At 39.2% G+C, this 23,916-nt stretch overlaps 1 protein-coding gene across 5 annotated transcripts in view; it reads right to left on the bottom strand.

Annotated features, from left to right (window-relative positions):
* The window catches only part of ELAVL2 (ELAV like RNA binding protein 2), a 90,572-nt gene that overhangs the window by 15,189 nt on the left and 51,467 nt on the right, over positions 1-23,916 (bottom strand). For all 5 annotated transcript variants that reach the window (XM_059492745.1, XM_059492744.1, XM_059492743.1 and 2 more), the window contains one exon: positions 7,280-7,383. In XM_059492745.1, coding sequence (XP_059348728.1) covers positions 7,280-7,383 — 104 coding nt within the window. The remainder of the gene's footprint in view (positions 1-7,279; positions 7,384-23,916) is intronic.

The following is a 23,916-nucleotide window of genomic DNA, read 5'->3' on the forward strand; positions in this document are numbered from 1 at the left end:
CCTTTGTTTCAATTTCAATGGCATCGAAGGTTTGCTTAACATAAAGAGCTACGCCACCTCCTCTTCTTCCTTTTCTATCTCTCCTGAAGAGTCTGTATCCAGCCAATGTAGTACTCCAGTTATATGAGTCATCCCACCACGTTTCCGTGATGGCAACTACATCATAGCTTTGCAGTTGTACCATGGCCTCCAGCTCTTCTTGTTTATTGCCCAAACTGCGTGCATTGGTATACATGCACCTCATCTGGGCAACTGAGTTCACCCCTATCTTACGCTTGCAATTCTTGGGCCTGTTTCCAGTTAGCTCAGCTGGTTCCCCTTTCCCCTTCAAGCTTAGTTTAAAGCTCTCTCAATGAGGTCTGCCAGTTCATGAGCTAAAATCCTTTTGCCCTTAACGGAGAGGTGTACCCCATCTGATTCCAGCAAAGAAGATGCTGTAAAAGTTTCGCCATGATCATAAAATCCAAACTTATGTCGATGCCACCAACCCTTAAGCCACTTGTTAATGATACGGATTCTTCTATTTCTTTCATCATTATCCTCCGCCACCAGAGGGACTGAGCACATCACTACCTGTGCTCCTGCCTTGTCAATTACCTGACCCAGTACCTTAAAGTCCTTCCTGATTGCCTTAATGCTCCTCTTCTCGATCTCATCACTGCCAGCCTGAAGTATCAGCAGTGGATAATAATCAGAGGGCTGAATCAGTCCAGGAAGTCTCTCAGTAATATTTTGTACCCGGGCCCCAGGGAGGCAACAAACTTCCCTGTGGGATGGGTCTGGTCGACATACAGGGCCTTCAGTTCCTTTCAGGAGGGAATCACCTACGACGATTACCCTTCTTTTCTTCTTGGTACTAGAGGTAATAATTCGTGTTGCAGGTGAAACATAATTAGGAGGTTCGCTAGGCAGACAATTCTCTCCTAAACCATCTAGTTGTATCTCTGGATCCAATATCTCATACCTGTTTTGTAGTGGTACTTGGCTGGATGATGGAGGGGGGCAAGTCTTTTCATTTTTACCACCCCGCACAGGGACCCATTTCCACTCCTCTTCGTCCACCAAATGCCCTTCTGTCATCTGAGAATGGGAGGCATATAAGTCCTCAGTCTCTTAATTAGTAACCTCCCTTAAAGATGATAGGGCTGAACTCCACCAATCTATCTCCCTTTCACTTTCCCTAATACTCCTTAATCTTTCAACTTCTTCCCTAAGCTCAGCCACCATTAGAAGGAGGTCATTCACTTGTTTGCAACGTAAGCAGTTTTCCTCCACAGCACTCCCTGATGCCACCAATAAACTCAAACATTCTGGGCAGGGGTGGGTCTGTACACTCACGTCCTTTTTTGGAGGGCCCAACTTGATCACTTATACCAGCCACAGCTTTTGATCTTGTAGAAACCATTGTTAACAAACACCTCAGAAACAATCAGACGGCAGGGGATACAAAATCCGGAGGTTCAGGAATCCAGGGATTCAGAGTTCCAGGAGTTCTCCAGCAGCAAGTCGGCACTGCAGAGCTGCTAAGGTAGTAACAGAGACTCTTCGAGGGATGCAGAATGCAGGGAAGGGAGCAAAGCACAGCTCCACAGTACAGCTCCACAACACAATTCCGCGGCAGAGCTCCAAAGCTCGCCTCCGCAGCACAGCTCCGCGGCACAGCTGCACAGCCTAGCTCCGCGGCCTAGCTCCGCGGCACGACTCCGCAGCACAGCTCCGCGGCCCAGCTTCAAGGCCCGGCTCCGCGGCACAACTCCGCGGCCCAGCTCCGAGGCACGGCTCCGCGGCACAGCTCGGAGGCCTGGCTCCGCGGCACAGCTCCACGGCCCAGCTACGAGGCCCAGCTACGAGGCATGGCTCCGCGGCATGGCTCAGAGGCCTGGCTCCGCGGCACAGCTCCACGGCCCAGCTACGAGGCCCGGCTCCACGACACAGCTCCGCAGCACAGCTCCGCGGCCTAGCTATGAGACCCTGTTCCGCACCACAGCTCAGTTCAGGGACATGGTCTTGTCCGCCATTAAAAAAAAGTTTTTATCCAGTTTCACTGTTACTACCTTCAAGTGACTACTCCAACACACTGAATTTGGGCACACTAGTCACAGCAATAACAAATATTAAACCAAAATCTGTGGTTCACCACCAATATCTGTACACTATATTTAATCATCTTGCTAAGCACCAGAAGTACTGGTCAGGCAAAAAATCTGAAAGAAACATGTAACTTCAGACATACGATGCAATTTAAGTCAGCAGCACTAGTGAAAAACAAGGACACCACAAAATATTACTGGTATAAAATTCCTATTAAAAGAACCTTGCCTAGAGTTTAGCCCTCTTCATTTCTGACATCAAAGTCCAGTCATTTCACTTGTGATACACACTTAAAGCAGAGACTCTCCAGACTAATCTCCCTACCTATATCCTGTCAGTTTGTTCATTCAGTAATTGCTTGCTGATAGCTCTGTATTTAGTCTCTTTAAACAACTTTTATATGGACAGAATTAAAAACTGCGCCAAGATTTTCATTCCATATCTAATTCAATAGGTGAACATTTCAGTTACATGATGTCAAAACCACTGAACACAAGGCAAGTCAAGAAACAGCCTGAAAGCCTGCAGTTTTAAATACTGAATGATGACACACTCTTTACAATATTGAACAGCACTACTCTGGAGATACCAATTTAAAAACAGTTTTACAGAAATTTTCTACTGCAATTAGTAGGAAAGACACTTGTTTCTAGAACTGCAAATATTTTCACCGCTTTAACACTTAATTTCCTAACAACAGGATGAGCTGATTCACAATTTTCAAGTGAAAACTGGGAAAGCAGGTTAAACAAAGAAGTTTTAAAAAAATTATATAGAGGTATAGCCCCTACAAGTGAATGCTTCAGTTTTCTTATTATCTGCCACTACCTATAGACACCTCAGTGTCATGCTTCAAGCTCTTTTATCTTATTATTAGTAGACTAGTAGTATTATTAATACAAACATAAACTATTTGTATTCTCTCAAAAACTTATGAATTTAATATAATTTTTCCTAAACACCTCTACTTAATGTAGTCTTCTAAATATTTACATCTGAAATCTCTAAATGCTAAAATCAGTATTTCAGTAAATATTTACATTCACTAGCTCAAGTGCAATCTTTCTCCTTAAAACACAACTTGTCCTTAAGAGCAGTGTCTAGTTCTTTTAGAATACATGTTTCTGTGGGGGAAAAAAACCTCCAACAAAAAACTACCATCCAGTATGTCCATATGAAAATGAGTTAAAAACCTACCTCCAAAGCAGACAGATTTATATTGAGAAAGGGAGTACATTAGGAACAGGTATGCCTCCTCAGCAAGCACAGTAAAAACAAGGACATACTGCTCTTTCTTACAGCAATGTTCTCAGAGGCCATTGTGCCAGGCAAGTGTTCTCAACTTGCACTTAAATTTGTATGTGTTACCACGATTCAAGAACTCTTCTTAATTGGATTTCTAGTAAGAAGATGTGGCAGCATACCACAAATACGAGGTCTCAGCTCTCACTAGCTGGTGACAGGTTGTTGCCTGAAACAGGAGAGTATATTGCTGTATATTCATCAAGTCCCCCTCCTGTCTCCCCTCAAATAAGGATTGTTCCACTCCAAACAAAATTCCAAGGCCACTTTTCCCAATACACAAGACTACCTTACTGAACATGCACATGCTGAGTTCATGGTGGAAGCCTGCAGTCGCACACTTCTGTGGACAGCGCAAACTGGAAACCCAGACTGCCCTTTGTAAAGGCAACTTACATCCATCTCTGTGGAACTAAAAGACCTCAACACAGCTCACTTACAAGTGTAGATTAAGCTGATAAACACAACCATATCTCATAAAGGTCCTGATTTTACAGCCTGCTGTACAATAAGGAATGCACTGAAAAAAAAGACACTGAAGCAACAGTATTTTAGCATTATCATCAGAGTTTCCCTGTTTCAGTTCACCCCTCAAAGTGTTCCAGCTCTGGACCTAAATGAAAAAAAGCTCACGGACAAGCAAGAAGGTAAGAAGAAAAATCACCCCAGGCATAAAACCCTATGTTTTTATTGTCTCTTAAATAGAACAGAGATAAACTTAACAGCAGCATCATCTTCCAAAACAGAAAATATTTTACCTTTTATAAGATGAGATTGTTTCCACACTAAAGTTGCATAACTTAATGAAGCCCAAACTTCACAGGCTATGTGCAGTACACATAAGCCTGTTTACAGTGCAAATAAACCACAAATTATGCAATAAAGGGCACTATAATAATGGATGCATACCATCTAGCTGGATAGGGTTCACATATCTAACACACACCTAAGTGGATTCACCAGCAGAGTATACACCCACCCTTAATATTCATTTAAATCAGAAAGCCACCAGGTTAGACAAGACTAAGACTGCTAATCCTTGCTTTGGAGTTACGCACCTGAAAATTGGTCGAGATATTTTGCAAAAAATTCAGTAAAGTATTCCATGAAGCATTCCACAGGATCTTCTTTTAAAAAGGGGAAGAGGTAATAGGACTTTGTGCTGCGATCAATATTAAAAAACCCAACCCATAATCCAGCATTTTGCAAATCCACATTTTTCAATGCATTTTATTTCAAGGAAGTACTAAGTGGCATGCCCTTAGGAATGACAAAAAATATATCCAATGACACGCAGGCTAGGATAGAAGCTGAGGATCAGAGGTATCTGTCACAACCCCAATCCAGAGCATCACACATCAGGGTCAGGACAGTCAGCTTCCTCTGAGAAGTATTACACCGAGTTCAGTCACAATGTGAGGATACATCACACTGTGACTGAACCAGCAAAGTGGCTTCCAGTTTTATATACTAATGAGGAACAAACTTGAACCATCAATCTAGTAAAGTACTAAGCATTCCTGCAGAAGTCCCAAAAATGCACAGAGAGCACAAACCCCTAATTTTTTTCTTTTGAAACCTAAATATACACTAGAACTCCTATTCAATGATTTTTCATATGAAGGTATACATAAACATCTGAGTTACATTTTTTAAAGCTGAAAGTTATGGGTTACATTCTGAGTTTATCAAACAGGCTGGGGTGGTTTTTTTTGCTTGGTTTGGGTTTTTTTTGGGAGGGGGAGGGGTTTTTTTGTTTGTTTGATTTTTGTTTTTGTTATTGACTTACCAACTCTGGACAAACAGGAACACTGTGGTCTATAAAGAGGAAGTAACCTCTGCAACGGCCCTTTGATTGAGACCTCATAAGAGACTTCCTTCAGCCAAGACCTTCCTCCAGAGGCAGAAAACACCTTGGACATCAACCTGACCCTTTGCTCACCATTGCTCCCTGGCCATCTGAGGAGCTAAAAAATGCCTCACAGTAGGCTGGGCACTTCTGTTGCTTCAGAGATAAATGCAGTGAGGTTGTGACCAGATGATCTTTAAGGTCCATTCCAACCCCTTAACATCCTATGATTCTGTGATCTTGGAAAATCTATCACAAAATCTTGGCCTGAAACCCCACGTCCAAGAAGGAAGAGGAGAAAATAAAGGAACAAATAAAGGAGTAAAGCAGTTTTTGCACTCAAATCATGCCCACTGACACTGAAAGGTGTTGCTGAAGTCAACAGACCGGACAGGTAACTAGAGCCAGAATTTACTGGAAACATTAACAATCATCATTTAAAGATACTTTTCTCTAATTAAACAGAGATTTTCCTTATTTTAGCAAAGAGGCTCTCATTTTGGCTTATGACAACTCCAGAGTTTCAGCTCTGCTTTAGCTGAAGATATCTAATGTACGAACAACTGAGTTTAGTCTCATTGCTCCATTTTCACCTTTTTTTTAAAATTTGAAAATTAATTAATCACTTAGCAAGGTGAAGGAGGATTAAAAATTCAAATATGGCCAGCATGGAGTAAGTTACCACAACTCCCTTGAAGGGAACATTTTGATTTGGGAGACCTGGCTTGATCTCCTCTAACCACCTCCTTTTTTTTTGCCTACATAGCCAATAGAACTTCCATGAACCATCCTGGACATACAAGTAATGTTGGCCCAATCCAAGGCATTACACACCAAACAATACTACTGGAATACAAACAGATTCCCTTTCTCACAACCACACAAAAGACAGCTTCAAAACCCTGGAGCACAAAATTAATTTGCTCAATTTTCCCCTAAAGTAGAAAATGAGAGAGGACTGAGGACAAGACATCTGCCAGAAACACACAGGGAGCTTTCAGCAGATAAGCATCTGTCCACATCTTTGATCCACTGTACTTGTGTGCCATGAGCCCCCATTTCTTACAAAGCAGTATTTAAGTTTCAAATAGTATAATCCCCTTTATTAAATCTTATGAATACACTACAGGTAAGACACTATTGCCAATACTGGTATTTTATTTTTGTTTCAACTGTCTTTCAGTGCTCTGCACTGCTTTTTAAGCACAAATGTTTTTAGAGGGGAATTTTATTTCATGTCTCAAACATGCTTCTAGTTAGAAGGGAGCCACTGCCCAAGTGATTAGATAGCAAACGCTGCTGTTTAATGAGGAAGACCGAGCTAGTTGAAACATACATTGCCTTCAGGCACCAACACCTGTGAAACATGTTCAAAAGTCTGCATTTCCTGACAATTTTACTTAATCTACTCTCTCAGAACTTCAGAGCTCAATTGCTCAAATGAGTATCCTCGGTCTTCTGTTATTAGATTAAAAAAAGAAATGAGAAAAGTAACTCTTAAGATTTGTTTCTATAAATTTTAGAAACTGAATTTAGTAAACAAGTGTGTGAGAAGTTGTAACATAAAAGAAAAAGAATTTGGAATACCAAACATTAGAGATGTAAAGACCAGAGCCCTAGAAATAGAGTAATTAATAGTTAACCAATAGTTATTTCAGCATTTCACTGTAAGGATTTTTAAAAGGGACAAGTAGCACCATAAAACTTGAAGTATTATTAAGGAAGTTACACCATCTTTCAGAAAATGAGGAAGCAGACAGTATTCAAACAACATGCAATATTGCATTTCTTCAACTAAGGTATATAACAATTCCTCAGTTAAAGCAATTCAACTGTACATATGAAGTGTTAAGTTGGTTAGGAAAATGTAATTTTCTATACCTAATCTAACTCTAAATATAAACACTACAAAGAACCATTTACTACATGAAATCCTTGTTTATTCTACTGACATTGGCTGAATGCGTTCTGCACCTGTCAAACAAATCAGGAAGTCAAAACAGTTCAGTTTCTTTAAATTATTTTAACCCTACATACCTTTATAGTCTTAGTTTGAAGTCTCAATCCATTCAGGGTATTGATAGCTTTTTCAGCATCCTTGGGGTCAACGTAGTTCACAAAACCATAACCCAAGCTCTGTCCTGATTAAAAACATAAAAGTGTTTTACATCATTAGTACTGCAGTGCCACACAATGAATAGCTAATTACTTGCAACCGACAGACACACACTGAGCAAATATTGCTTATATTGAAGAACAACTCCCACTCCAAAACATCACAACCTCTAATTTTTCTACTAACACTGGTAGATTTCAAGTACCTTCCTCTGTTGTGATCAACATAAAAATTACTACATTCAAATTTAATGCAAGACTTAAAAACTGATATGCCTACTGAACCTACTAAGAGTAGGTTCAGAAGTCCATTATGATCTGTTTGACACTACAGAATGCGCAGAAGCATCAAGTTTAAAGTGGTATCAGGAATCCACTACTTACTCTTAAACTTTTTTATAAAACAGAAGAAGTATAGTGGCAAAATTCTGGACTGCTTGAAAATGAAGTACATTTGAGAGTCACTCAATGTCAGAATTTGAGCCAAATAAGAAGCCAAAAAAATTTATAGATATTATTCATACACTACATAGAGCCTTTCAGTAACAAGAAGTTTAAGGGCTCATTTTGTTCCAACATTCAAAACAAAAGGTACAAGTATCTGATCAAGAACTAACTATCAGCCAAAGGTGCAGTATTATTTTGAGGGTTTTTTAGTGCTGGAAATTCAGATGACAGAGGGACATAAAGCATTTTTCATTAGTTCTCATCTCTAAACAACAGCCCCTTTTCTAATCATTAATTTTGCCTAAGCACTTACTAAACACTCGAGTTTAGCAGTAGTCCTCTTTTGACAACTTCAAAACCTACAGTACACTATCTCTAACCAGCATCCTACTTTAGAAGTACTTTCAGTGCATAAGAATGCAAATAGGTGGAAAATTTTAACATAGTGAAAAGATATACTTCACAAGAATACTATCCTTTATTAGCATAAATCTTTCCAGCTCCCATACACTGAGGTGGTTTTAATTTGTTGGTTGGAGATTTTTGGGTTTAAGACACCAAAACAAGATAAAATAAAATTGTCAACAAGCCATAGGGAAGCATCCAACATATCTAATTCACAAAATCCTAGTTAGAATGATTAGCTTGGGTACACAACATTACATAAAGCACAAATGACATATTCATTCATTGTCCAAAAGAGATATAATAGAATTCATGCTTTATCAAATTCTTGTATGGTATCTATACAGTATGCATTTAAAAGTATGTAATGCAAAAAAACCAGCAGGAAATTTTGCATTTAATAAATACCATAAGAGGGTTTACTAACTAGTCATTAGTTAGTAATGTCATCACTGGCATTTACAATTTTGCACCTATTATGCCTACCATGGCACCAAAGGTCAGAGGACACCACCACCCACTCCCCAAAGCTACTTGCATTCTCTCGTATCTCCTCCTCAAAGCACCTCAGGCAAACATAAATTGTCTAGATGGATCTGTGAACAGGTTAATACACACATTAACAGAGAATCCAAACCCCAACAAGACAGAAGATTGAGCACCTGCTCTAGAGAACCTTGTTCTGAGCAGGAGGTTAGACTCCATCATCTTCATGCCTTTAGCCTCAGCAGTTGTCATGTTTCTGTAACAAACCATATGGAAACACCCAAAAGCATTTATCTATTCATTTACAGCTCTGCCTAGATACTGCTACATTTCTAATCCTAGAAGCCTTTTTACTCATTAGTTTGATTACAGTAAAGCAATTTCTGTACCTGTCACCTCCATCACTCCCACTGTGTCTGCACTGTCTGCAGAAACTCTTCCCAACAGCATCTTAGAAAAGAAGAATCTTTCTTTTTGTACATTCATTTTATGTGATGTGTTATCTACTAATACAGAAATGCTGATTTCAGGTATTTTGTTATTAATCTCCTGAGAAGCCCTCTTAAATGACAACTTTAAAAGATGTTAAAATCTCAAAGTGAAAGAAAGGTATTTTATACAGGATGTTCCCAATACAACACTAATTCCAGATCTAACAGAAAAAGATGGGAAAAAATTATTTCTCTTGTCCCTCTCTGTTGATGTGTTCTGCTTTACACATAAAAAACACCCAAACTGCTACAGATAAAGAGCTTACCTAGCTGTTACAAAGGATTCAATTAATGACCATTCTTTTGGAGAAACTCTGTTAGTTGAATTTGATAAATACTAGGACACTAGCCTTGAAAGGCGCACCAAAAAAACCACAGTAATTTATTCAGAACAAGTCTGAAATACTTTATGGAGTTTTATTCTATGATTTTACAATTAAAGAAAAGCTTTCACCGTGACAATGGTAGAACACTGAAACAGACAACCTGAGGGGCTGTAAAGTCTCCGTTCCTGGAGATACTCAAGAGCCTAAATGGACATGGACCTCAGCAACTTGCTGAAGGAAAATCTGCTTGAGAAACACAAAATGACTCTATTATCTCCAGAAGTTCTTTTCACCCTCAGTGAATCTGTAAATGGGATTCTATTTACTTCAGTTTTGTTTTACTCAGGTTATCACCCAAAATTCCAAAGTGTTCTCTAAAATCCTCATTTATTTAGAAAGGTTAAAAATTGCAAAACTTAAACATTAAAATTTTGCCTGAAGATTAGTGGTTTAATTAAACATTAGCAATGATTGAGAGCCAAAAATCACCATCTTCAACAGCACACAAGAAAGATAAATGTTGACTTTGAACAAGCAATGCAAACAATTGTAAATCAAACCTGATTTCTGGAATCAGTGTTTGAAGAACCACATTTACATCTTCCTGCTTATATTAACTTCTTGTTAAGTGGTTTGTCAGTTCACAGACAGATGGCTGAGCTCCAGAAAATTCAGACAAGCATTAATACAATGCAGTGGAAGCAGCTATTCCAAACACCCCACTGGATATCTCATTCCCAGCTATGTCTGACAGGTGGTGGGAAAATAGTAAGTGGGTTACAAGGAAGAACTGCATTTCTAAGTGACAAGAACTTCACTTATTCAAGTACCACTATGGCAGCAACTACTAAAGAGAAGTCTCATCTTATTGTGGATTTCAGACAGAGACCACCACATCCACCATGCACAAATTTTACTCAAATAAAATTAGAGGCAACTGGCATGGGTAACTCAAACTAGTTCTCCTTCTGTGCAGTTTTTTCCTCATTCCTCAATGTCCAAACATTTGCTTTCAAGATAAAAGGAGGAGAGGCTAGATTTAAACCAAATCACTCACCACTTAGGATGTTTTAGAGGAACTTCAGTATTTAATGAATGTTATAAGTAGCTGTATTGCCTGAAGATAAGAACTGGACTGAACAATGACAAAACTGGACTCTTTCATCTGTACTTCTTCCACACCAAACTCCATTTGCCAAGACAGCAATGTCCGGCAGAACACACATTTGCTTAAAAAAAGATTATGTGTCTGAGTTTGTAAAAAGGTGACAGAACAAAGAAGGTAAATCTATAGCTACCCATAAGTTAAACAACCCCCACACTTGAATGTGTATCAAAAAGCTGCTTAGTCTCCTACTAAGACAGAGTCAACTGCACTAGGCTCTTGCCTTGGCTTTGTGTCCCAATTTATGATTCATGACACTGTCTGAAAAAACTCTAACACCTCTGTAAGTCAGCTGTCCTGGTGCTCTGTCTGACACTGTGTGTTTAGCTATTTTGAATAACCGGTTTTACTTTTTGAGGATCTTTGAAATTAAGGCCTACTCAGCCTTAACAGACAAGAGACTACCTGCGTCATTAGTTCTTTATCTCATAACTCAGATCTACAAGTATTATTAAATTTAGATTATCCTACATAAAGGAGTGCAAAGAGTTTCTTATTTAACTGTCAGTTGACCTTAATCTCCTGGACAGTCTGTGTGGGTACTTCACAAACCTGCTTAAAGATGTTTCTGTAAACTTCCTGCTAGATTTTATGCTTTCGACACTAAGCATATTAGACAACATAGTGCAGAAAAATCCTGACAGTTAGTTAAATGATTGGTAAAAGTCACCTGGGTTAGGAAAAGTAAAAATGATTAAATGACCGAAAAGGAATGAGGAAATAAATGGGGAAAAGCAGTGTGACTTGAATTTCCTTCACAAAAATCTGAAAAACCAAAAGCCGCATAGTGGAAATAGTGCATCTCACATGCCTCTACGACAACAAAGAAGTTAGAATAAAACCTATGATTTGAAAGTTCACGTTGGAGGCTCACAATTATTACTAATGTTTTATGTAGCAGACACTTGTAACAATGTCAAATTCAAGCACAAGCGGCAAAAAAATTTTCAGTTAGGCATTTCTTTGAACCTAGACATACTATATCCATTAGTGATTGACAAATGTTAAGTCCTTGTGGCCTACAAGAAAAAGTGCAGAAAGCACTATGCTATTCAGTTTAACAGGGGAAACTGTTCAATTTTTATTGCATGTTTTTGAGCTTCATAAATACGACTTGATCAACACGCATGATGTTGCAAATTAAACAGTAATTAATTAGATAATGCCAAGTTGCTTTTTGGCACTATAGGCAATAGATGGAATGGATTTTGAGAGGGGAAGGGCAAAAAATTATTTCAAACAATTTAATTCTAATCAGTCTAATCAGACTGCTCAAGAGATTGACTGGACATTCAAGTGTACATCAGAAAAGCAAAAATGAAGTAATTATTACCATTAAAAAACAAGTAATGAACACACTAATTTAGTATTTAGGAAAGGAAAGCAGACAGACTTCACAAGCACCTATCACCAAAAGACCAAAAAAGTTTCAAGTTGAAGTAACTAAATAGGAAATCATAGCTATGGTCACAGCGCTCCTGCATTTACTATTGTGCCTTGAAAGATAACTTTTTTAGCTTCAAAAATACACAGACTAACTCACAATACTTATCAGAGAAGAAACACAAATGAACTAGTTGTATTTTACCCAAGTTGTTCCATAAATATTTCCTATAAACTATAAATAATGCACGCAGCTGTAAAAGCCCAAAGAAAATCCTCTGCTTCAGAACAAATAGATGTTATCCAGAGAGAAAAGAGGTCATGTAAAGTAGATGTGATAGAGGTGACATTTATCCATTTTTAATGTTTTGCATTTAAAGGTAGCAGCAACATTCCTTAAAGTGGGATAGGACCCTCTCTGAAAGGTAAAGAATTAAATCTGGCCAGGGATGTCAAAGCAAACGAGAAAAGCATCTACATGGGAAGTTGGTGAAAGAAAAGGTTACGAAAATGCGGGTCCTCTGTAGAACAGGAAGATGACCTGGTTATCAGGGATATAGAAAAGTCTGAGGGATACTGAACAACTTTTCTTTCCTCAGTCTTCACCAGCAAGTGCTCCAGCCACATTGCCTAAGTCGTAGAAGGAAAGAAGGGACTGGGACAATGAAGAATCACCTACTGTACAAATGCATCAGGCTCAAAACCATCTAAGGAACCTGAAGGTGCACAAGTCTGTGAGACCTGGTCAGATACATCCATGGGTTTCCCAAGGGAACCGGCAAAGGAAATAGCTAAACCACTATCCATCATATTTAAGAAGCTGCGGCAGTCTGATGAAGTTCCCCCTAACTGGAAATGTGGAAACGTAACCTCCATTTTCAAAAAGGGAAATAAATACAGAAGGGGAACTACAAGCTTGTCAGTCTCATCTCTGGGCATGAAATCATGAAGCAAATCCTCCAATTATAGTAAGACACAAGGAAAACAGAGGTGACAACAGCCAGCATGGTTTCACTAAGGGCAAACTGCCAGACAAACTTGGTGACCTCCTACAACAGGGCTGAAGTGTTGGTGGGTGAGGGAAGAGTTACTGATGTCATCTACCCACAGTTACTCAAAGCATTTGATACCGTCCCACACAACATTCTCGTCTGTAAGCTGGAGAAACAAGGATTCCATGGTGGCTGAGGAATCGGCTGAACGTTCACATACCAAGAGCTGCGGCCAATGTCTCAATGCCCAAGCGAACACCAAGGACAAGCAGTAAGTAATATTCTAGGGGCCACTACTGGGACTGTCTCTGTTTCACTCTGTCACCAACATGGACCATGAGATCAAGGGTGCTCTCAGCAAGTTTGCTGACACCACTGAGCTGCATGGCACCATCGATATACCTGAGGGAAGGGGTGCCATCCAGAGGGATCTGGACAGCTTGAAAGGTGCGTGCATCTGTGATAACCTCATGAAGCTCAACAAGGCCAAGTGCAAGGTCCTGAACCTGGGTTTGGGGAAATCCCAAGGACAAACACAGGGTGTGCAGAGAATGGAGTAAGTACAGGCCTGCTGAAGAGGACATGGGGGCTCTGGAGGATGAGAGGCTGGACATGACTCAGCCATGGGCACTCACAGCCCAGAAAGCCACACATGTCCTGGGCTGTATCTAAAGCAGTGTGGCCAGCAGGGCAGGGAGAGGATTCTGCAGAACCTCTTCTGTGAGGATGAGCTAAAAAAACAGGGTTTGTTCTCCCTGGAGAAGAGAAGGCTCTGGAGAGATTTTACAGCACCTTCCAGTACCTAAAAGTAGCCTAAAAGAGAGCTGGAAAGTGACATTTTATAAGGGCATGTAGTGATAGGACAAGGGGTAATGGCTTTAAACTGGAAGAGAGAAGATTTAGATCAGGTGTAAGAAAGAAATGCTTTACTCTGAGAACAGTGAGACACTGTAACAGGTTGTCCAGAAAAACTGTGATGCCCCATCCTGAGAGAAATGCAAGAACAGTCTGGATGGGGCTTTGAATAACTTACTCTACAGGAAAGTGTCCATGTCCAAGATCATCCCTGTTTGATGATCTTTCATGTTCTCTTCCAAGACAAACTATGTTATGTTTCTACGAGTTCAGTTATCTCAACTGTTAATTTTGCATGAAAGTGTTCATTAACTATATGATATACAATAAAAGACTTGAAAGGTAGATGAATACAACTTTTAGCCTAAGAGTAGTTAAATAAGCCCTTTCAAGAGAGGTGGAGTCCCTCACAAATACACAATGAACTTAAATGCTGCCTTTTCAGTAGTCCTGCAACATTTCATAGCTCCTGAGAAGAATGGATATTGCTTTCTGCCTAACACCAGCTGACTGGTACAGTAGTTTTATTTCATGACTGCTTAAAACATCCTGGTATTCCACTAGGTCTTCTCTGAAGTTTTTTTGGGCACAAATTTCAATAGGTTTGACCCTAGACATTTCTGGACTATATAAAGCCTGGTTCTGATGGTTCCTGCTGTCTAGCTGTCTACTAGACCTGTGTTCTCATAACTACCCTCTCTAAATAGCTGCTGCTGAAAGGTAATTGTCCTGCATGCATATCTGAGAAGCTCTGTCTTCCCCGACAGAATCTAGAACCAGTGCTGTAGAACTTCTTTGCCTGAGCATGCAGCTGGTACCCTTTTTCCCCCCAAGACTGCTCCACTAGTATACAGTGATATTATTACCAGATAACTAGCAGGTGCTCAAAGGGGAGCTATTTCAGCACTAGAAGATGCACTAGAAGCTTCTACTGCTGCATTTCTTCCCACAGTCAACCATTTGCATCATTTCAACACACACTTTCTACTTGCGCGAACCAGAACAGCCCTTTGACAATGCAGCACAATTCTTCTGAAAGTCTGGGACACCCACCACATGAGGGAGTCCTTGGCTGCTGTTTCCCATCACAGCTATGGAATGCACGGTGAAAGGGCTGAGCAAGCTAGCTTTTGGAAGCAATTGTTGATTACATTACCAGAGTATCCAGATAATCCTGCATCTTAAGTGGAATTCTTAAATGTTACTGAAATGTCTGAAGGTCAAACAAAACAAATAATTAACAGTATCAGGTAATAATTTTTTTCCACAAAAACTAGAGTCATGACAAATCCTACAATCAGTCAAGCTCTCAAAACCTCTTCAGAAGGTACTGATCAAATAAGACAAAATGAGTTCTATGAAATATACTGTTTCATTTTGTGGAGCAAGAAGAGCTCTCATTGTCAGGTAAAAGTAATGTAAGAAAAGCAGTCCCTAATTGAATTCACTAATTGATATGTCTATTGGAATTCCATCCCAATAGGCATATCAAACAAAAAAATCCCAAAATGTTTACAGCCTCATTAATAGTACATTTTAAAATTAATACACAACACCTTTTATACCATTATTAAGTATAAAACAAATTTCAAGGTCTAATACAAAAATTAATCACAGACTAATCATACTCTGGAAAATTAGAAGTCTGAATAGGAAATAACACATTCATACATTTCCACAGCATAACCAAAAATTATTGATAAGCATACATTAAAAAATTTGGATTTTTCTACAATAGTCACCATACCATCATTTCAGACATATAAGGCTATTTCAACTTCTGCAAAAAAGATTTTATTGCAAAAGACTAAGTTATAGGAATATGACCAGTAAGAACTTCAATATCACAGAAGAAATCACAGGTAAAAAAACCTGTCTTGAAAGAAACTCCAAATGGGACATACTATTTGCATCAATATCACAGTGAAGAACAAAACTCTGAGGTTAATAAAGGAACTAAAATTCACTGTCTACAATGAATTTCTACCGAAACAGAACTCATAGGAACTCCAGAAGAGCGAGGATCTTATTTCTTTTTGTAACTTAACTTCAGCTACACACACCACCTTCAGTGTTTAACTCCTCCAAAAACTGTCTTCCAGACTGTGACTGAAAGAGAATAGTCCATTTTCTAGTGAACAGTAGTGTATTTTCTGCTTCCAGCCTTTAAGTCGTCACTTTACAAGCAGTGTTTTCAATAAACTACACTGTATTTAAAGTCGCAAACTTCTGTCTCAGTGTATGAAGTTAATTGGCAAAGATCCACTAAACCAGTGCAAGAAAAACCCAGTTTCATATTTTTGTAATCAGGACTGAGTCAAGTTCACAGAAACTTGGCATTAGGTTTTATTCTGCTTCTCATCACTCCGAAGGTTGTATGCACTGGTGGAAGAACGTTGTTAAAAGAAACATCTCTGACAACATATGAAGACTATATATGAATCTGTTATTAGAATTCATCTCGCAGACTCAGATAATTTTTGCAAGTCTCCTAAAATTTCAGAGTGAAGATATGTTCCATGACCAATACAAAAAAGTGGCACTACAGAAAATCCACAGGATTATGTAAAGATCAACCTAAAAGCTGCAAGTAGTAGCTATGTAGTCCTGAAAGCAAGTGTGGCCATAGAAAAGATAATACTACTAGACTCCAGCCCAACTTCAGAAGCATGAAAAGCTTAACAGAGTTTTAGAGAGTAAAAACAGAGTACAAAACATTCAACCCTTTTGTCTGTGTGGATTTGCAATTTAAGACATCAGAATGCTCTACAATGTGGCAGAGGGATCCTGCAGAGTGACAACCCCACAGAGGACTTGTGAGCCAAGACAAGGCCTCATTCAGTTGGCACCAGCTCTTTAACAAAAAAGTTTCCTCATCTTCCTAAGCCACTACTGCCATCTGTGATTAATGCCATGGAGACTACCACAGTAGTATCTTGACACAGAATAAGGCCAGGACACACACTCAGATACACAACTCAATTAAGTGCAGCACTGTATCTGAAACTCCCTACATGGCTGTGGTCCAACATGAAGGGCTAAATGCCTAAGTAGAGGATACCATCAACCTTTCTATTTACTCAATGTAAGTTACTGTTCAAGTTTCAAACTATATTTTACTTTGCATTAAGGCTTGAACTGAATTTTAAAAGCAGCTTAGCAAAATAAGGGAACCTGCATAAGTCATTGGGCAATCCCTAATTTAATTTCAGTTTGCTTATAGTTCCAGCAGATGGATTCTATTTACTGAACACACAAGTCATACATCACTGAGCAGGTGAGGCTGGGAAGCTTGTAAGAAAACACCTGTAAACTATGATCACTACTAGATTTTAGTATTTGATACTTCAATGCCTTTCTCCCAAACCATTTCTCAGCTATTGATCTAAATCTGGAATAATGACGGTTGAAGAAAGAATGAAAAGGATCAAACATTGATCAACATATTTGACACACAGCAAGTAGTTTGCATCTAATCTCAGCCAAATTCAGCTCCTTGTTAATTTGGTACCATCCTTCTGCATTATAACTTATGGTTCTTCACATGTGAGGAACATTATCATCTGGTGCTTCATCAACTTAAGCCTGTTGTTACTGGATACAAAAGTGATGGGGCAGCTCTGGTTCTTCCCTGCAGCACAAGGAGAAAGTTCATGCTGGGTGGGTACCATGGATGCTAAGCATTACATGAGCCCAATAAAAGATGTTCAGCAAGCCAGAAAAGACATCAGCTGAAAGTTATTAACAGAGATCTACCATGTCCAAATAGAAAATCTCAACGTCGGAAAGCGTGGTTGAAAGCAGAACTGCATGGAAAGGTGCATGCTGTTGCACAGGCAAAAGAAATCCTTATGGACACTACAGAAGGAGGGACACTGAGAATCATGCCCATTATTGCCTTGGGTTCAAATATAACAAAAAAACGACAGCCAAAACCTAGTTCAAATAATGCAGACTGAAGACACCCAGACATTCTTACAAACTAGCCTGTCATATTATGAGGAGAAGATCCTCACCACTCCAAGGTGAAAGAATACCATGGAATTTGCCAAACCAAATACTTTTCTGAAAGCTAGCTATACCCTTTAATTTATACCACTATTAACAGTAACATGTTCCAGGCAATTCAGTTTTGTCTTTTGCAGTCAATTTACTCCTTGTCAGGAATACAGCCAGCAGTGCTAAATATTCTGTCTTATTGTGTCCACATAGTCATCTTAAATAAGCAAGCGGATGTAAAGCACTTTGTTCTACTCCTGGGGTTTCAAAACCTGTGGTAATGTGCTCACCCAAGAAAAAATATGGCATGACACTTTGTTGTGGTTTAAACCCAGCTGGCAGTTAAGAACACACAGCCACAACTAACAACACTCCCTCTCACATCCTGGTCAAAAAGGGGAGAAGAATTTATAAAAAGCTCACCAGTGAAGACCAGTTTAGTAATTTAAACAAAGTAACATGCAACACCACTAATAAAAGGAAATAAAGGAGAGAAACCCTGAGGAAAATAAGTGATAGACAAAATACTGCTCATCATCATCACTGGCTTATACTAAATCCTATCCTTGAACTGTGAGCACCCGTTTCAAGTGACTTGCCCAGTTTATAATTTGGGCATGAGGTTCCATGGACTGGAATATACATTCTTGGCCAGTTCAGGTCCCTAAAATGCCAATGGCTCCCACACCTGCTCACTGGCACAGCACAAAATAGTGAACAGTCTCTAATTCAGGGTAAACACTGCTCAGCAACAGCCAAACCATCAGTGTGTTATCAACATTATTTTCATACTGATTCCAAAGCACAGCTCTCTACCTACTGCTAAGAATAAAGGAACTCTCTCTCAGCCAAAATCAGGACACACCTGAACTTGCATCCTTTTTTCCCAAACATCACAAAAATACATACTACCTTGGAACTCCTGTTTTGGTTTTTTGTCCAGGTTTTTACCTAATACTTAATCTCAGAATTTTGAAAGATATCCTGAAATGTGCCATGATCCTAAGTTTGAAAAATATTTCCCTTCTCTAGGGAGCTTTTTTCATAGGTTAACTACTGATGTTACTTTATCACATGTGTGGGTTTTGGATTTTTTCTGATTTTTAGTGCTGAAAGAAAATGTGTAGAAAAATGATAACTTGTCCTTAAAACAATTTTTTTCCCTAGTGGAGGTCTTAACTGTCAACTCAAAAAATATGTGCTTGAAAGTATGTCCAAGGGGAGCACATTTTTTTCAATTTTAACAGCTGTAATTAACAAACAAGAACAACTGCTAATCTGCAGTACTAAGTAGCTGGAAAAAGCCATTTCCTTTTGCAGTTGCTAAATGGACATAGGAAAAAAAATACACTGAGAAAAGCTGAAGTTTTTGTTATTTGAAACTGAACTATGTCTCCACAGCAATTAATTCCTACATGAACAGAGAGAATTTCTTCCATAAGTAAGTGTGGCTTTTTTAGTTTAGAAGGTGATGGGGAAGAGTGGGGAGCCTAAATAATCAATGCATCTTACTACAGATGCAAGACTTCATAACCATTGTGCAGCTGCAAGTGTATTTCAAAAAGGGCTTTGGTTTAATATGCACAAAGCTACCACAAAGACTACGAAAAAAACCTCCTCTACAATAGATCCAGAAACTCAGAAGACGGGAAAGAATTCACATTACAAACCCTCTTCTGTTTTAGTAAATGCTGCTAGATTCCTGAAATAAGCAAAGGTAAAAAATAAAGTAATTGCAGCAACTGGTAAATAGCACAAAAATTTTGAAGATAATATGGCTGTGTCCTTGATAACAGTGGGAATTAGTAGATTTACAAAAAAAATTAAAGGAATCCTAAAATGAAATACAGTATCTCAGCCCTCCCAGTTATTTTCTCTTTACTGTGGATTAAAGTATTAGGTCACTAAAACCACAGGCTTGTATAGTTTTCTTCTGCGGCATTCTACAGCTTTCTATTTCCACTTTGACTTGACATATTGCAGGAAGAAAAATTCCACAGAGAACAGTATAATAAGCCCTCTTCTGCAGTTGTACACAGAAAACCACAATGGCAGTCCGGCAAATTTTCACAGCAAGAGCTGCCAGTTGAAGTACCATGATAAAAGAAAATCAAATGCAGATATACATATATTTTATAGAAAATAAACACATGCAGCTAGAAAGTTTCTTGCATGAATTTTGAAGTGTTGCTTCTGTAACACGATATACTAGCTGCTTCAACACATAATGGACCAACCATGAACCTACTGGACCCATTTACAGCTTGAAGTCTTATTAATTCCCACTCACAGCTTGTGGAGGCTGAGAGGAAGTACCTACTTTCTGCAGGGATATCCAGGTCCCTATAATCCACATGACATCCTTGGAGTGAAAGAGCTTCAGGGTGTGCAGGTCACTTACATCACTACCCAAATTGAGGCAGACATCACGGAAACATACCTTCATTATTATAAATACTCTGCTCTAATCTCACAGCACAGTCACCCTAAAAAGCAGTTATGCCATAAGAACTTAAGGTCTCTCTCACACACCAGCTTCCACTAGAATCAACATTTATTCGAACAGCTGGCCCAGGATCACTAAGATGTAACAGCAACATATACTACATACAGGTATGAAAGAGTAAATAGTGCAAGATACACCAAACCAGCAGCCTGGGACTCCCAGTGTGGAAGCAAAGAACCTTACCCTAGCACACTAGATAGCCCACACCACTACAGCACCAATGCCAGTTTGCAAATCTCAATGCTTTCACAAGCTTCTTGTAAATTACGGCAACCACTGACAAAAGTGAATGGTAATCTGTTTGCAGTAAGGTGCAAGATAATGTATATTGCAATTATCTCCATCAAAAAGCTCAGTGTTTGCTGAAAACAGTGACTTAGTGATCAGAAAGGTCCCTAATTGTATTTAGTCATATAAAAATAATTAAATTTTTAAAATATCAAGTTCTTGCTTATGCTAGATATTGAGATCAACACATTAATTCAAGTTAATATATGATGAATAATCATTTTAAAAACAGCTTGTTTCCACAAAGTTGGTGCTATGAGTGAACCCCTGGCAGGTTTAGTCAAACAGGTCTTTTCTACCTCTTTTACTTGTAAAACAAAGCCTGGGAACTTCTGAAAGGTCAAAACAGTATTGTGTCTGTGTAACATGAAAGTCACATGAAAGTACAATGACATTAAGTGCTATCTTGAGTAACACAAGCTGAAACAATTTCCTTCATCCTCACCTGTTTACACGACTCATTTCCAGGAGACATGTGCAGTGCACTAAATTATGCTGTTTACTATGGAAAGGTACAGTAAATGCTGCTAAATACTTTTCGGTAATATTAAATAGCCATCGGAAGTATAAAACACCACAGAATTGCCTGGGTTGAAAGAAACCCTGAAGACCATACCGTTACATCCCCTCAGCAGATTTAAGATGTTAGCTGTGCTCTGGATCCAGACATAAAGCTGGTTTGAATCTTAACTCTTCCAGGATTATCCCTTCAGGATGGTACTTCAAGCACCCAGGCTGGCTAAGTAAGCCAATACTCTGCTGCTGCACTTTTCTCCAACAGGCACACAAAGTTCAAACTCATTTTATTAACTTTGTGCTATAACTCACCAAGTCCCTAGGGCATATCAGAAACTACATTTTAACATCAGCAGAGATCAAAACATAAACTTGAAAATTTAAAAGATGATTTTATAATCAACGCTCCCTTGCCCCAGAAGATCTATGCTTCAAGATCTTGAGCAAGATGGTCCAGAGAGCACTTGGTCATGACAGATAAATACATATAAATTAATATAAATAGAAATTTTCCTCCAATCCCATTTGGCTTCTATTCTTAATTTCACATTTTAGTCACGTTTTGCACAACACATTCTACTGGCAAGATGCAGTTTTTCCAGGCAGCACCTTTTGTTCACAACCCTGCCTTGATCAGAAATTGTCAGGCTGACAAGAACTCACTCAGCACATCACCCAGCAGCAGTTAGCAAGCACCTGTGCATATCACAGACTCAGAACGCTACAAAAGAGCAGGCAGCTTCAACTAGTTCTTCCTTTAGCTACCAAATTACTTCTCAGCCAAGTGCACAAAACCCTGCAAAAACATCTGATGCATTGGAGTGATATAGGACTGCAAACACCAAACACACTGCGAGTAAAGGCCAACAAGGAAAAAGACATGAGGAGTTTAACAAAATAGCAAGCCTCTCTCGAAACATGGTGACATTGGTGTGCTCTGATCATTCATGTGGTCCTCTCTGTCTCAGGCATTCATACTATATGAGCAAGTACCTGAAATTCCAGGTACTCATTGCCCTACCAGGCTTAATGTTTTTTTTTTTCTTGCCATGGGAATGCTTAAAACTTTCTACACTGTAAATACTTTGAACACTAAGCCCTTCCACAGATATGCCACACCATATCTTCCTGCTTCCTCAGGGACATAAAAAACCACCTACTTTGTAGGCAAGACCCACCTACTTTGCTTCCTACTTTATCTTCAAGGCAGTAGTAAGCCTCAAATTCAGAGCTTCAGATTAAAGCATAATCACATTTTTTTCCCCCCTCTTCCCATAAGGTTAGTTTAGATGCCCTAAAATTTGACTTCCATTAAGGGAAGTGAAAGATTTAGAGCTGGAGAGAAAACTAAGACTGCTCAGAGCAACAGTGACAAAAGACTTGAAAGAAACTGGCAGCCCAGGTTCAATTGAGATCACTTTCAAAGTCAGGACTTTTAGATATGCAGTAGCACTGACAAGGCATAAGGTTTCCCACAGCTCTGCCCTTGCCAGACACTAACATTTACAATGTTATGATAAAAGGAGTGAACACTACAGAGCTTAACAAGTTTCACATGTTCTAGATTCAAGCAGCCAGTTAACACACTTTGCATTGCTTCCACTGCAGACACAAATACGTTTCCCTTGATCACCAAAAGACTGCTGTACAAGTCACAGCAAGTGTAAGAGCCATCGCTAAGAAATTGATGTTTCAGCCATGCTCTGCTGAAACAGGACACTTGCCCCTCAGAAAAGAAAGTCCTTTTCCAAGTCATGGCCTCAGCTGTTTTGGCTCTCTATAATTCAGCATTCTGACAAGCTTTTCCTCTGACCCTGCACTAGAAGAGGCTGAGTGCTCCATGACCAAGGATCTGGCAGAGCAGAGCCCTTCCCAATGTCGCACTGACTCTATGCATACACATGGCCCACACTGAATTGTGACCAGTGTCACCACTGTGAACACAAGCTCTGTCTGACAGCATCATGTCCAGCTCTATATATTTCTTTATTTCCATGACCAACTCAGAATCCTTTGCAATTATTACCATGGTACTTCAATGAAGACTGAAAACACACATGAGAACTAAAACTCTCTGTACAAACTTTAATTGCAAAATATCAACACAGCTGCTTCAAGAATTTTATGGAAGTATTCAACTCCCAGGCAGTTTTTCTAGAACTACAGTTCTAGACATCTCAGTCATGTGCTGCTTTTTACTTCTTCACTTTGTACAACACAGAAATGAGAGAATACTTCAAAGTATATGAGAAACTACTATCTTCAAGAGGACAAGATGAAATCTACAAAATTAAGGAAGATATCCTGTTAGCTTTAATCTTATGGAAACAGGTATAAGAGACAGAAACATGATCCTCCCTCTACATGGATAGATGGATACTCTACATGAGTATCCATCACAGTCCTGTAGACTACACTACAGTACTCTGGATTGTATTCTGGACTGCAAAAGCCTAGACTGCCTATGAAATTTTTAAAGGGGTCACATAGATATGACTTGAAAATTGTACTCCCTGAGCCTGTAATATTGACCATAAAGAAACACCACCACAATGCGACAGATAGTTGACAGCCACACAACAAACAGGAGCCCAGATTTTTTTTAAAAAGGTATGTAAGAGGAACAGACTTTCTACCAACATGTAAGCTCCACAGCGGCAGCTGGATCATGTGTGGAAAAAATGCCATGTAACAGCGATC

Source organism: Ammospiza nelsoni, chromosome Z (genome assembly GCF_027579445.1).
Source record: "Ammospiza nelsoni isolate bAmmNel1 chromosome Z, bAmmNel1.pri, whole genome shotgun sequence".
Classification (NCBI taxonomy): domain Eukaryota; kingdom Metazoa; phylum Chordata; class Aves; order Passeriformes; family Passerellidae; genus Ammospiza; species Ammospiza nelsoni.